Genomic DNA, 15,909 nt, shown 5'->3' with positions numbered 1-15,909 from the left:
GTTACATGGTGCGAAAAACCACGGAAACCTCCCACGGTTAGCCTAACGGCAAGGGGACTCTAACCCATGATCTGTCTACCCCTGAGGATATTTTACGCCAGCACTAAGCTCGGTGCAAGCAAGATGCGGAATTCGTATCGACCAGTCCTCGCAGGGATTCGAACCCGGTTCACTTCATTTAAAGACGAACCCTCTATTCCCTGAGCCATCACGGCTTCGGTGTCAATGGCTTTTATTTTATTTTAATAACAGTCGTTGAACAGCCAACCCAATTTTGGGTTTACGACTAGTAATGTTCAACTCCGTATCCTCGTGATATTGAACCCAATACAGAAGAGAAGGATACACCTGGATCAAGTATTGGGAGAAATTTGCCTCCGTGGTGAACTTCTTAATGGAACTAACCCGGATTTACGTTACATGAAGAGGCAAACCACGAGAGCCTCATAAGGGTAGTCTGACGGAAAGGGTATCCTAACCCATGATCTGTCTAAAATAAAAGGCTATTAATAATTTGAAAAAGAGGAAATGAGCAATGTATTTATCTAAAGATAGCTGGTCTGTGTTATTGGATTAGCCACTTCCCGACGATCAGTGTTATATTTATAGGGCAATTTCCTTCTTTCCTTCCCTTTTATTCAAAAGGCCAAGAATATCAAAATGATTATTTAAAAAAAAAACTTAGAAAAAGGAAAATATATTTTTTTAGGAAAAATTCGCATTCAATTCAAAATTGCAACAAGACCTAGTTATTATTGAAGCTTTTCTTTTAAAAACACATTGTTTTTATTTTAGTTAATGTATCAAACAAATACAAATTAGTTTTGAAAATTGGCTATCAACTCATTTTTTTCCCCTGAACAATTCACGTAATACAATCAATAGAGTTAGAAACCGTTATTTTAACAAAAGAGGAAAATATAATTAAATTTTCTCAAATAATTTTCCACCACTAACAAATTGAAATAGTTTTTTTCCTTCTTCCCTCAGTCTAATCGCCTATTCATAACACGAAAGGAAGTTTAAAATCTTAAACAAGGTTTTTCATTTACTATTCGTAAACAAAGGGGAGCAGAACGCCTGACTGATTCGCGCTCTAATCACTGTTTTAATAGAAAAATCGTTTTATTTACTTTTTCCTTAGCAGACGATTGTTTGACGCTATAATTTAGAGATATTTCAATTAGTTTCTTGATAAGAGACAACTTAATAATGTTCTTTTTTGATGGAATATATAGTGATAAAAAAATATTGTTTTTATAATCGCAGTTAATCATTTTTGTTGAACCCCATACATTGTTCTTTATTTAATAATGTGTGATAAAAATACTATTTTGTTATCATAGTAATTATTTTTGTTGAATCCGATTATTGTTTTTCCCAGAATATTGCGTGGTAAAAAATTAAATGTTGAATTTCATTTATTGTTTTTAATTAAATTTTTGTTTTATTTCAAATGACAAGGTACAAATACAGTCGGACCTCTATTTAACGAATTCGTTAAATCCCGATAATAAGTTCGTTATATTGAAAATTCGTTGAATTGAAAATCACCTGCCGAGATACTTAAACGACACAAAACAGGTTTTAAATTCATTAACACTAGACATAATTAAAATAGCAATGGATACCCCTTTACCTTGTAAACTATTATCTACTATTTATTTAATAAATCTTAACCCTAAAAGAAATTTGCATTTTAAGCAAGAACAGAGCAAAACATTATCCAGTGTTACACTATCATGCTACATACATTTTTAACCAAAAGCTAAATTTAGGAATAAAATTATAGCTGCATTTATTATAGAAGTAATTTTAAACACACATTTCCACATGCGTTAAGTTTAATTGCTTCTGATAAAATCCGTTAATTTTGTCTGAGTTTTTCGTTTGAAATGCAAACAAAAAGGGAAAGAGATTTTACTGCTTTCTCCATAAGTTAAGTGGCTTCGTAAATCAATTCAAGGTCATTTCCCCCATCAAATGAGTTAACAAGTTTGAAATGTTCGGAAATATTTTGGGAAATAGGGAAAGTGGATCTCAAAGAAAAGTTCGTTGAATAGAAAATTCACTTCGCTGTTTGGAAGTTATTTTACGAAGAAATTTCCAAAATGTTCTTGGTTCCTCGGAAAAAAAAATTGCAAAATAGAGAAGTCCGTAAAATGGAAGTTCGTTAAATAGAAGTCCGACTGTATTTAAGAAGATAAAAATACAAAAGTATGTACATGAGATGACAATGCATGACCAAAGTCATTGCTCTAAAAGTTCTTTTGCTTTCCTACACCTTGAGAACTCAGTGTGTCCACTCTGGGTCCAAATCGGAGCAAGTGGCCCCTGCACATTTCTTCTCCAGTATGATAAAGTACACAAAAAGGTGTGGCTGAAAGGAATATGGGTGGTTTTTATTTTATTTTATAACCACCGTTTAACATCCGATCCAATTTTGGATTTACGACTACTAATCTTCACCTCCGTAGCCCTGTAAATTTGAACCCAGTTCAGAAGACAAGGGAACTCCTGGATCAAGTATTGAAAGAAATTTTGCCTTCATGGAGGACTTTTTGATGAAATTTACCCGCATTTGCGTTACACAAAGGGGGGAGATTTCCGTATCCTGATCTGTGGCAGAATGATCACCAAGTCTAGGCAAACCTAGTCAGCGGCTCGCGAGAGACTAAAAAAAAAAATCACAGAAAGGGACCAACTCGAAAGATATATATCGTAAAAACCCACGGGCAAACATCTACATGTTTTTTTTATAAAAAAAATTGCAAGTTTAAAATCTATTTGGCACCTTGGCGATTGTAGTTGGCGCAACAGATCACAATACGGAAATATCACCATGGAGAGGAAAACCATGAACGCCTCCCACTGTTAGCCTAACGGCAAGGGGACTCAAACTCATGATCCGTCTACCACTGAGGATGTTTTTACATAGCGCTGTGGTCGGTGGAAGCCGGTAGTGGAATTCGAGTCGACCAGCCATCGGTTTAATTCGAACTCGAATCACACCATGCAATATTATTACACTTGTATTGTTTTCAATATAACACGCTTTTACAATCTAACTTTGAACGAGATAAACAACTAATAAATTCGGAAGACTTCGTAAGCTTGCTGTAAATGCTACCTAAAGAATAACAAACGGTGCTATTTTACACAAATATAGCCAAATTAGGGATAACACTCAAAGCTTTGTTAACCTTACACTTTATGTTGAGATATGCTCGCGACCTGTTAGAATTTATAATATACAGAAAATTCCTAGGAATGATAAAATTAGGTTTAAATTTAAACCAAATCACAATAATAAACCTAGAATATTAAGTTTCATTAAACATTTCTATTACCTAATATTTATAATAAAAATTAAATATTTCAAAATTAATATAAATGTTATTGGTATTGAAATTCGAACCATCATAATGATTTTTGAAGGACATAGTTTGCAACTGCGAATGAAAATGACATTTTTAATTAAAATAAAAAAAATTATATTTTAATTTTTTAACTGTTCAAAAATTATTGAATTTATTTAAAGACAATATTGAAGAAATGTGCAAATAAATTAATTACTTTACATACAAACTCAAGCAATCTAAATTAGAAAATAAAAACCATAACAGCCAAAGTTGTTGGTGCAATGAAGAGAAAACTTAAAAAAATTTTATCATACTGAAATGATATTGACATTAGTAATCGACACTCAATAAGTATTTAAAACACTGGAGCCTTTAAACAATGAAATAACTTGGACTGAATAAAAATCGAACAACTTTGTTTAAAAAATTCGCAATTGGCGTAGTTCTGAAAACAAATCAATAAATATTCTATAAAAATCATTTCAATGTCTTCTAGAAAACAAAATAAGGACTTACCCATTTTATATGTCACAACTTTTTTGACGTGTCATCAAAAACATATTTTTAAATCAGAATAAAACGGAACTCTCTAAATTCAGTTATTACTTTTAGATAAACAAAAATGAATTTAATAATCACCAACACAAAATTCTTAAAAATTACAGGCTTGAAACACGCACACTCAACCACAAGATTATAACTTCTTCGAATTAGACACTCTTTAAAGGTGATCATTTTTGAAAACATTCTCTTTTCGAATATTCAATTTATGAATGAATCTTCGATTAAACGAGCAACCCTAAATTTTTTTGAACATGAGCGACTATCACAACAAAATTAAAGAATTTTAATGAAGTAAATTTTTTTAAATTACAGATGATTACGTTCAGTTATAAAATAGCATTAACTTTTACACTCAGGTTATTAGTACAACATACATTTGCAGGCTCGTGTGCTCAATTACGGCTTATAAACCTTTGTCAAGCAGAAGAGCAGATAGCACAATAGAGAAGGACATCCAGGGTTACGGAGGGATTCGAACCCGCAACCTCTACGCTTAACAGAGCGTTTGGCGAGCATACCGCTCGGCCCCTTTTACACTCAGTCGTCTCCAAATAAATAAATAAAAATGCTGATGCCAAATCTGATTGATAACTTTTAAAAATCGTTTGCTTTTTGCTATGAAAGATCAGTCCCGCAGTGAACTGATAGCTGAGACACGCTTCCCAGCAGATCACCGAAGTCAAGCATCACTGGCTGTGGTCAGTGTGCGGGTGGGTGACCACTTGGATCAGTCTGCGTAGGGACCGACGGTGTGCGGTATTGGTCCTCGTTAAACTGTTCTGCTGTAAAGTGCTCGACTTTGTGTGCAGGTCGTTGGAATACCAAAGCAGGGGAGTCATCCCTTCTGCAGAGGATCAAAATTGTGATGACATGTCCTCGGATCATCCTCAGGGATGTTTCCCAGACCGTCGCCAATAGCCCATTGTGCAGCTCTAGTGTGACGTAAATAAACAACAACAGCTATGAAATATTAAATAGATGTTCCTTTTTATGATTTTCTACTTCAATATTGACGTTTTCTCTATTCACATTTATGCGAGTTGTAAAATTAAGTTTAACATTTCACACAAATAATTTCAAAGATTTCGCATTTCAAACTAATATAAAAGTGTCTGAACACAATATATTTTTTTCTACTTCCTAATGGCAGGCATGTGAGCTTTTACGTTCTTAACCTCGGAAGATGCCGGAAGTGTTGCTCATTTAACGTTACCCAGTGGTCACCTGTGAACCTAAGTCACGGAAGCGAGCAACATTACCCACGCCACTCTGACACAGATACACGTTCATAGGGTGGGCCACATTCACACAACAGAGTACAATACATAGAAATATCCATGCCCAGAACGGGATTCGAACCCGCAGCCATTGACTTCGCAGTCAGGCACGCTAACCGCTCGGCTGAACACAATATATAATTCAATGCAAAATGCATTACATACTATCAGAAATTTGTCAACACTTCTTTCTGAAAAAAAATCTTTATAGTGCAAGCATAATCAATATTAGTCCAAATGTACGCAAAATGGAATAAATCATTTTATTTAAATTTAAAAGATAACAAAAGATGCTTAGTTTATGGAATTCTTCACTCAAAAATTGAGTTATTTTTCTTCCTCTGCAATATTTTTGAATAAATAAATCTTTTCAAGACTATTTGTGGCCATAAAAGTTGAGAAAAATTTGAAATTTGTAACATTAATCCTACAAAAAATGTAATCATGTACAGTGCACAATATAAAAAAATGGGGCACCCTTAATAACTTTTGATCTAATGGTCGGATCCTCACGTTCTAGGACTCAATCTTAATGGCTGGAGGGAGTGACTTCAAATATGCTAATTCATAAATGCAGACGATATTTTAAGCTGCGGAATCAGACGCAAAAATGTACTTTCTCTGAATAAACGCACCTTTTGTTTTAAAAAAGGATTTGGATTTTTGACCCTCAAAATATAAGGGGTAGCAGCAATCAGGGATATATGGCCCCCATAGTTTGCGCTCGGATCCCTTAATGCTAATTTTACTTCTTACGTATTCTGCCATATCTGGAAAACTTTTTGAGCGAATTGAGAACTTATTGCACACAATTATAAAATTCGTTAATCCAAAGATAATTCCATGCGAAAATAATTTTTAGTAAAATATTTACTATTTTATTTAGTAACAGTCATAAAATGTTTGAATTGTAAGGTATATAGATTTTTGCACAATTTTAAAGTATCTAATTTTACATGGAAAAGTACAAAATTTGAGCGAAATCGGTTAAAAAGTTCCCGAGAAGAAAAAAAACATACCTTTTTTTGACGGATTCGAATTTTCTGACCTCCAAGATATAGGAGGTAGCCGCAATCTAAGTAATTTAGTCCCAACAGTTTGTTCAGAAGAAGGGTTCGAAATTTGGACCCCTTAATGTTAATTTAAATTTTTTGCGTATATCGCTATATCTCGAGAACTTTTTAAGCGAATTAAAAAAAACTTAGAAAATTTACAATTATAAAATTCATTTGATTAAAAATAATTCCATGCAAAAAGCAAATTTTAGTAAATATTTATTATTTTATTTAACAATAATCGAAAAAATTTTGAATTGTAAGGTACACAAATTTTTCCTCATATGTAGTTTTAAAGGGCAAAATACACAATTCGGCCGTAATCGATCGAATAGTTACTGAGAAATCGAATTTTAAATATACGGCTTGTTTAAAATTCGATTTCTCAGTAACTATTCGACCGATTTCACTCAATTTTTGTAATTTGCCATGCAAAATTACGAACTTTAATATGACACAAAAAATTTTTTACCTTTACAATTCAAAATTTTTTCGATTACTACTAAATAAAATTATAAAAAATAATAAATGTTTACAGATTTTTTTTTTTTTTTTTTTGCATGAAATTATCTTTAGACAAGCGAATTTCATAAATTGTTGGCAAGAATTTTTCAATTCACTTAAAAAATTCTCGAGACATAGCAAAAAATCAAATTAACAATGAGGGCTCCAAACTTAGAACCCCTCTCCTGACTAAAATATTGGAGTCACATTTCCCAGATTGCGGCTACCCCCCATACATTGGGCGACATAAATCCGAATCAGTCGGAAAAAAAAATATGTTTATTCAAAAAAAGTACGTTTTTGTGTCTGATCTAATTAATTAGCATATTTGAGATCACCCCCTCCAACTATTAAGATTGAGTCTTACGATGTAAAGATCCGATCATTAGATCAAAAGTTATTCATGGTGGTGCTTTTTTTTTGTTTTGCGCACTGTACATTTGCATTTAAGGATATCTGGCCTTGGGATTTCATGCAAAAAAAAAACTGAATGTAATGGAAGAATGCATTTGTTTTACAACATAAAAACAGTAGCTTAAATTTAAATAAATAAAATTGCGCACCAGAAAATTATAAGTTTTTTAATCCACTTTCTTAAAAAAAAAAAAAAAAGATAAGAAAGTAGTCTATTTTTTTTAAAAATATTTATTTCAGTTTTGTACTTAATTTTTATATTGTATCGTTCAAGATTTAGTTTAGAGCTTTCATATTAATTTAATTAATGTAAATAAATTTAATCAGTGATTTGTTGTAGTGTTTCACCGAATTATCAGTGATGTAATAATTTTTATTAGTCATGTAATGTAGTGGACTGTGAAACACAGAAATTGGTGGTTGTTCCACCAGTGAATGTTATTAATAACACAGTAGCTTTGCTAAATGTCCAAAATATATACTAGGGTCTAGTTATATACTAGTCATTACCTGGTACATATTTGCCCGGTATGCCCTACATCAATGTTTTTTAAAATCAAGTGTCCCTGCCGAGTACGCATTTAACCGTCACTCCGAACACTGATGTTTCTCCTAATCTATCCTCAGCAGATATTAAAATATCGAATAAATGCAATAATATCGACGAATAAATTAATATGAAATCGGATATAACAAATATTTCGGACATTCACGAAAGCAACAATGTGATTGTTGTCATTCACTTGATTTCGGTTATTTCATGGTAACATATACACTTAGTGAGTGATTTGTTGATTTAGAAGCATTAATAAATTTGGATTATGACATTTTAACAGCTCTTTACATGTAATTTTATAAAATTAGAACTTACTAAGCGTTATATATATTAGAGAAAATAATGTTATATAAAATACCCAATGACTGCAGTTATTCTAACAAACCGGACACGCCTGCCTTGCCGCTCACCTCCAGAGACTTGAGATCCTTCCCGATCCAAACTGTGTCTTGTGAGGGGAGGAGTCCCCAGTGAATGCTGAGCATCTGCGGCTCTGCCCCGCAAATACTGGCAACATCTAAGACATATACTTAAATCAGGGTGCGTAGTCAAATCTTTCACCGAAAAATAAGCACATTTTAAGTATTTTTTAAGCACTCAAAAAATATTTTTAAGCTCTCTATACATCAACAAAATGCAAAGTAATTTTCAAAGACTTTACATGATCATGATAAAATAACTAGTTTTTGACAAAAGAACTCTTTTCTTGATTATATTAGCCATTAAAAAACGACCAAGAAATTTTCTGATTTGATTTCAGAGGGTGGAAAATGAAGCTTGACATTGAGAATGTCTTGCAAAATGCAGCAGAGTTGCACATGATAGTGCAAGAATCGCACCGAACCCAGCTCACTATACATACATGCGGAATCGCAAGTATTTCATCAAACCTGTAAAATGATTGGCGCTTTTATACGCTATGAACCGTCGGTACGCTGAAATGGATAGTGGTTGAATGGATTGTGAAAACGTTGAATAGAAGAATGTGAAAAGCACGCATTTGGCGAAAAATGGCAAGGTAAAGAAAAAAAATCTTTTTCGAAAAGGGAAATTAAGCACTTTTTAAAAACACCCAATGAAAAAAGCTTTAAGAGCTTTTAAAAAACGAAAATTAACACCTTTAAGGACTATTTCAAAATACTATGCACCGTGTAAATGCTGGGGAACAGTTGCAGGCACTGCTAACTGACTAATTTTCTGTTTATATTTCTATTGTTGACATTTTATTTAATATTTCTTTTCTCTAATTGTTTTTGTATTTCAAAGTTTCAATGTTCCTAAATTTTTTTATTATTGATTGTTATTCTTTATAGGTCTGTGCGGAGTGTTTTTACACTCTAGCGAATGATGTACACATCAAGTGCTGCTGCTAGAAATAAAAATAAAAACAGTTATTCTAATTTCTTTAGAATTTCATTAAATTTGTTTCATAGTTTTTGCTTTTTAGTATTCAATTATCAAAAATTGATAAATTAAATTGATTGGAAACTTGGTTATACTAGATTGCAATCAAAACTGTTTAAAATTATAATAATATTTCCCTTTTAAAAAAAAAAATAACAGTTGTATTTTTCAATGAAATTTATGAAACAAAATTAGAAAACTGTATACAATGTATTAAAGACCAAATTAAACAATTCATTTAGGTTTATTTTGTGCGTTTCAAAACTTGCAAATAAGCATGCATACAGAGTTTTTTAGAACAAAAATTATTAAAATCAAATAGGCAATATTTACAAAATTAAATTTTGATTTATATAATTTTTTATTTTAAATTCATTGAAGATTCTAAAACAGAATTGAACTATCAGAAAAACATACAAAGTTTATGATAAACTAAATATTAAATAATAATTTGTATTTGATAGCTCATGAATGCACAAAAATAAAAGGTCCAACACATGGAATGATTTTCGAGGCATACAAATGCAATAAGTTCATTAAATCATTATTTATATAATTCGCAATATATTTAGATAATTCTTAGTTTAAAATACTTTTTTTTAATATTGAAATAAAACCTGACATTAAATCTTTAGTTCACGTACGTTTAAAAATGCATTTCAATTAAACAACACATAATAAGTGCAAATTATAACAATAATTTTTCATTCCCAAATACATGAATTATTACACACTATGAAAATAAAATAATAACAAGTCTGGAATAGGTTTAAAAAAACATCTTTACATTTAAATAAAATCTAACATTAAAGCCAACATTCAAATAAATTGTTTAAAAAGCATTTTAACAAAATATTAATTGATTTAGCTTTAATTCTTCGTTTAAGAAGTCAATAAGTTTAAAGTATATTGGAATACATCTTAGTTACAAAACTAGAAAAAAGAAAATATTTTTGAAGAATAGTGACAATTTAAGGGTCCACATAAAGCTTAAAAGTAGCAAAATAATCTATAATTTATTCCTGATCAATTTGAAAATTCACTATTGTTTGCAATCATTGTTTAGATAACTTCTCAACAAAACAAAAAATTCTTATTGAAAATAAAGCCTTGGTTCAAATAAATTGTTTAAAAATATGTTTAAATAAAATACAGCACGTGTTTTTATTTTAGTTACTTGCAGCTTATGTACAGTGAATAAAACTTTTTAATTTTTTTTGTTTTTCTCCCTTTTCTTTTTATCCTTTTTGTCTTTATTGTGCATAATATTATTGTCTTTATATATCTATGCATAAAGGATTTTCAGACCAAACACACATTAATATCATTTTAAGATTTACCAAATCAAAAAGTAGTTTAAAAATCTTTATCTACTAGTAAGAGGATTGAAAAAAAAATTGACTAATACAGAGTGCAATATTTAAATGCAATATTAAATATTTAATTCAATTATGCTAAACATGCAATATTTAAATAACTACATATTAAAATGATCTATAATACCAGAATAAACAATTTTTTCTTGCACATTGAAGATTTCATTGCAAGAAATGTATTTCAAAATAATTTATACTTGTATCCATTAGAAAAATATATCTTTCAATAAAATACAACAGCATTTTCGTAGTACATAATTCTTTTAAGTTTTATCCAGTCTTACTTCACTAGATAAAAGAATATCCGTGACTGTCGTATTCTAGAATAAATCAAATATTCCTTACTATCATATTCTATATCATATAATATTCTTTGATTCAGTATTCTAGAATATGATACTATCATATTATATAATACTATAAATAATAATAGTATGATATTATCAATCAAGAGTATTATCATATTCATGAACGCGGGATCAAAGAATATTTTTAAGTATTGGGTAAAACAATGTTCTTGAGCGGGTTTGTAATTATTGCTGAAAATTGAATCAAAAAATATTCTCAACATAATTTATTAAGGAGATGCCATAAAGACATTTTTCACAAAAACTTTAGTCTAACGGAAAGTAAATTATTATTTTTTATAATTTCTTTTTTTTTAAAGCACTGTTAATAGGTTTGCAATTTGTGTCTTCCCAACTATAATTCATTGGCATCTATTTTAATATGAATTTGTTGCTTTGATTTTAGGCCAAGGTTAAGCCCCCCCCCCCCCAAAAAAAAATCTAAAAAATAATTTAGAAGAATTTTTAAACATCAATGCTCTAAGTTGCATATGATGTCCTTTTATTAAGTAAAAAAGAAAGTTATTGTTATTGCATTTTATAAACTACTACAATAAATATAAAAATATAGTTTTAAACTGAATAACTTAGAATGATTTTCAAATGCCACAGTTTAAAATAGCATATCACATTTATTGATAAGAGTAAAAAAAGTAAAAACAAGAAGAAAAAAATGGATTTCAGATTGTCAATTATTACAGATAAAATAAAAATAATCATTTCAAGTTAAATAACTCAGAATGATTCTCAAACAGTGCAATTCAAAATAGCATACCATACCTAACAAAATTTTGAAATGTTATTTTAGGAAATTTTTACATTAACAAAATAGATGATAAAAGAATTTATTGATTAAGTTACAATTTTAAGTTTACTAAAAAACATTCAATCTTAAATTACAATTAGCTACTCTTTTTCTACTTACAATTATCTCTCTTTCTTTCAGTGTTGCTTTAAAGTAAAAGAATATCAGCAACTAATAAATTCCAGATCTTAACTTTGTTCAATAAAATAAAAATGGCGAATTTATCAAACAAGAATTTACTTGATAAATATTCCAAGTAATGATGAATTAATTAAATAAGTTTCATCTTTTTTTAAAAGATGAAATACACTCGATTGGGAAACCTTGTTCATTGTTTGTCTAACAATTATCGAAAAAACATTTAAAGAACTAAATTTAAATGAGTTTATTTTACAAAATCAATTCAAACAATATCAATGTAGAAAAACTGTGTAAAACATTAACTACATTTTTAATAAAAATAGTGCTTAACAACATGAAGTACAAATAACAGAACAAAAATAGAGACATATTTTTGATTTTATATACAAAAATCTATCTCACTGTCAAAAAACAGAATAATTTAATTTTTTTATGCTATAAAAACATTGCATTGTTTCGACATTGAGGAAGGTTCTTGATTATAAAATCAAAATTATAGCATGTCTGTTCTTGTTACATTAATTGTGGTTCATTCATATATAGAACAAATTATACCCTTTTTTATTTGCTGACATGTTTAATACAGAGTTAAGGCATGTTTCTTTCAACTTAATAGAGTTCTTTTCTTTTGAAAATTGATATAAAGTACTGATATTGTTTTCCAAAGTACTATGTACAAAATATTACCTAAAGATTAAGTTGCAATGATTAAAATTGTTTACAATGTAGAAAAGAAATATGTCTAATACTTAAAAAATAGTTTTTTTCTTAACTTTTTTTTCCTAAAAGATTCTTTTTCTTTAAAGAATTAATTTTTATCATTGATATTGCTTTTTAATTTAAATGCTGCATAGGATTTCCCTAGCACTCTGTATAACTTTAAAAATACAATCACACAAGTTTGCATGAGTAGTCTTCTTGAGCAATAACCAAAACTGTTTATTAAAATTTTCAATTATATATATTTTTAATCATATATCTTTTTACACCAATTACATGAAGGACATATAAACACTGCTTTACTTGTATTTTGTTGGCATTTATTTTTAAATTATATACTTTTTAACATTAATCCTTAAAAAGACACATCATATTACTATATTTTGTTTGTACTTATTTTTAAACAATATACTTTTTAACATTAATACTTCAAAAGACACATCACTTTACAATATCTTTGTTAGTATTTATTTTTAAATTATATACTTTTTTTAACATTAATACATTAAAAGACACATAACTTTAATGTACTTTGTTTGTACTTATTTTTAAAGCAGAGAAATTTTTAACAAAGATACGATTTTCTCAATAATAATAAAATTGCAGTTTTTTTAAAAAGTTAATCTAAATGAAGGAAGAAAAAAATTATATTTCATATTATATTTCATAAACAGTACTAAAGACATTGAATACCAAATGTGTGTTCTGCATAGTTGAAAATGGGCAATAATGGTAATTTAGTTTCAAACACTGAAACTTCAGATTAAAATTTCAGATAACCAATTCCTGCACAAAGTTTTACGTTCAATTTAAAATGTATTATTCTTATCCCAAAGAAATAAAATTACCTGGAATTTCATTAAGTGCATTGAAATGAAAAGCTTAGTAGAAGAATCTGTTTAAAGTTGTAGAGCTGATTTTCTGAAAATTATCAAAATATCACATAAAACATTTATCCACTATGCTTTACATCAGAAAGTAAAATTTATCATTCTTTTTCCACAGAAATAACATTACCGAAAGTACCTTGATTATGTATAACAGTTACCTAAGAAATTGAGGTTTCGAAACACAGTTCAATGACATGGCACTTTTTCCCCTATGAATTGTGCTTTTAAAATATACATTTCAACAAAACAATTCTTTTGACTCCAAATACCTATTTCAATGCATGAGAGAATTGAGCTTATTCTTGACTTTCTTAATAACTTTCTTCATCCGCTGGTAAGTACCAACGGAGCTAGGTAGGTTCTCAAAATCCATGTGAGAAGTAACATTTTTTGAAAAGTTTTCATAATTTGGCAGTTTTGAGTACGAACTGTGCCTTGAAATGGATGGCGTCCCCAGAGAAACCAGTTTGCTGCCAATGCTATCTGTCCTTGGCAGAATTCCACTGTTACTTACAGACTTTCCACTAGTGCTAGCTTTTGAAGAAAAACTACTATCACTTAAATTTGAAAACTCATTCGTGTTTTCCACTGTATCAGAATCCACTGTTTTAAGCGACTGAACAGAATCCTCATTTGCGACCGCAACGGGACTCGACGGGTCCGCGTCGATGCCGAGCGCCATGACCAGTCTTTTCTTTATTTCTTCCAGTTCCACCAAAGAGGGTGACGTGTCACCTCCTGACGAGTCCTCGTTCAGTGTAAAAGGTTCCATGATAGCTCCAAATCTATTCGAGTCGGGATTCGGAATCGGAGAATCGCCACCGGAATCTTGCTCGACCAAAATCACGCAGTCTTCACTGTCGCTTTCAGCTTCGGGAGGATCAGGCTTGTTTTTAGGTGAATTTGGTGAACAAAGCGAAGAGGGTGAAGAGGATGGAGAGAATGGTGAATACTCTGGTGAAGCAATCACAATCTCAGTAGGTGAAAATTCGGGTGGAGGGGGTGGCGCTTTATCTTCAGGTAAAGGAGGCTGGAATTCTTTTAATTCTATTACAGATGGGTCTGGAAAAAAGTTTGAATCACAATAATCAGGAATATGAATGCATTTCCTCACAATTTATCAACACAAATAGGAAAAAAAATGTTATTAGTTCAGCAAAGTCTAAATAGCCAAGTTATAAAACTAATATTCCAGATACAGGGTTGCCACTCAAATCTAGAAAAAAAATTTCCAGGCTTTACCTTGCACACATTATACGCTATATATTAAGAGGAAACACACTATCGCTTTGCTCTTGTTGGAGTTATATTAGGCTAATTATACAAGTTTTAATTGCAAGAAAAACTTAAAGAAATAAGGAACAGCTTAACCTATTAAAAACAAATAATGTTATAGTAAATGAAATAGTTTAGTATAGCAGAAATATCATCCTTAGATAACACATAGAATGCACTTTGAGAGGTCAATACTTTCGAAACTGAGAAATAAAATTCCCTGTATTTTGCCAGTTTGTATTACAGAACTATTTAATAAAGAGTCCACGGAATTCAGATTTTTTTCCCTGTCTTATTTGGTGCACCATCAGTCGTAATATTACATATTTTTGCTACGGGCACTTTCAAAGTTAAAAGCTTTTCCTGAAACTCATGAAAAATATCACATCTCGTTGTAGTTCCCTTTAAAGAACGCAAACGTGCCAGTACCTCGGTTTTTTCAAAGTTCTTATCATACACCTCGTATAAATAACACTAATTGAGCAGTATCATTTATATCAGTGATTTCATCCATAGCTATTGAGCAAAATTTAAATGGTGCAATTTTTTATTCTAATTGTGAAGTCAAAATTTTATCAATGGCTTTGATTCTAGAAGTCATTATTTTTCATGATGTGTACAGCCTAGTTTGCCCATCCTTGATTAATATCCTTCCCCTTTATCCCCCTAACATCATTGGTGAATATCCTTCCCCTTTTGCTACTCCAGATGTAAAATAAATTTTTTCATCATTTTTACAACAAAATATTTTTTTGGTGCAAATTTAATAAGAGCTGACTTTTTAAAAGAGTGAGGCAAAAGAGATATTCTATGGATAGTGATAAGGACATTTGAAATTCTGCATCCAAATATAAATGGAATGTAGGAGAAAGTAGACTACTCCTCCTCAAAACTTTAAGAAACATTTCTGTTGGATATAAACAAGATAACAACAACAGAAGAGATATTTATTTTGAAGATTTTTGGAAGAACTTCAAATGCATTAGTATATATTTTGGCTAGGATGAATAGGAACAAGAATTACATCACAGCAATAAATTTAGAAAATCAGTGAGAATAAATTAAGCATCCTTTAAAAGAATTACCTAAATCTTCATCAATATCCATTGTTTCATCCAGTCTAACTACCTTGGCACTTTGTGTTTTGGGTAAATCTAACTTTCTTTTCCGTGATGGTAATTTCTGTAAAACAAGGTATAAAGTTTAAATACTAAATTAA

General features: G+C 30.3%; 1 protein-coding gene across 1 annotated transcript in view; it reads right to left on the bottom strand.

The window, feature by feature from the left end:
- Positions 1–9,361: 9,361 nt before the first annotated feature.
- Positions 9,362–15,909, bottom strand: part of LOC107439937 (uncharacterized) — a 33,653-nt gene continuing 27,105 nt past the window's right edge. Inside the window, exons 12-13 of the mRNA XM_087164611.1 lie at positions 15,776–15,872; positions 9,362–14,477 (exon numbers count right to left, since the gene is read on the bottom strand). Of these exons, the coding sequence (XP_087020737.1) occupies positions 13,690–14,477; positions 15,776–15,872 (885 nt within the window). The 3' untranslated portion in view covers positions 9,362–13,689. The remainder of the gene's footprint in view (positions 14,478–15,775; positions 15,873–15,909) is intronic.

This window comes from Parasteatoda tepidariorum, chromosome 5 (genome assembly GCF_982258835.1).
Source record: "Parasteatoda tepidariorum strain Cologne lab strain chromosome 5, Ptep-v5.0, whole genome shotgun sequence".
NCBI classification, from domain to species: Eukaryota; Metazoa; Arthropoda; class Arachnida; order Araneae; family Theridiidae; genus Parasteatoda; species Parasteatoda tepidariorum.
The sequence above is the reverse complement of the archived record's forward strand: the minus strand, read 5'-3'. Positions and strand labels throughout refer to the sequence as shown.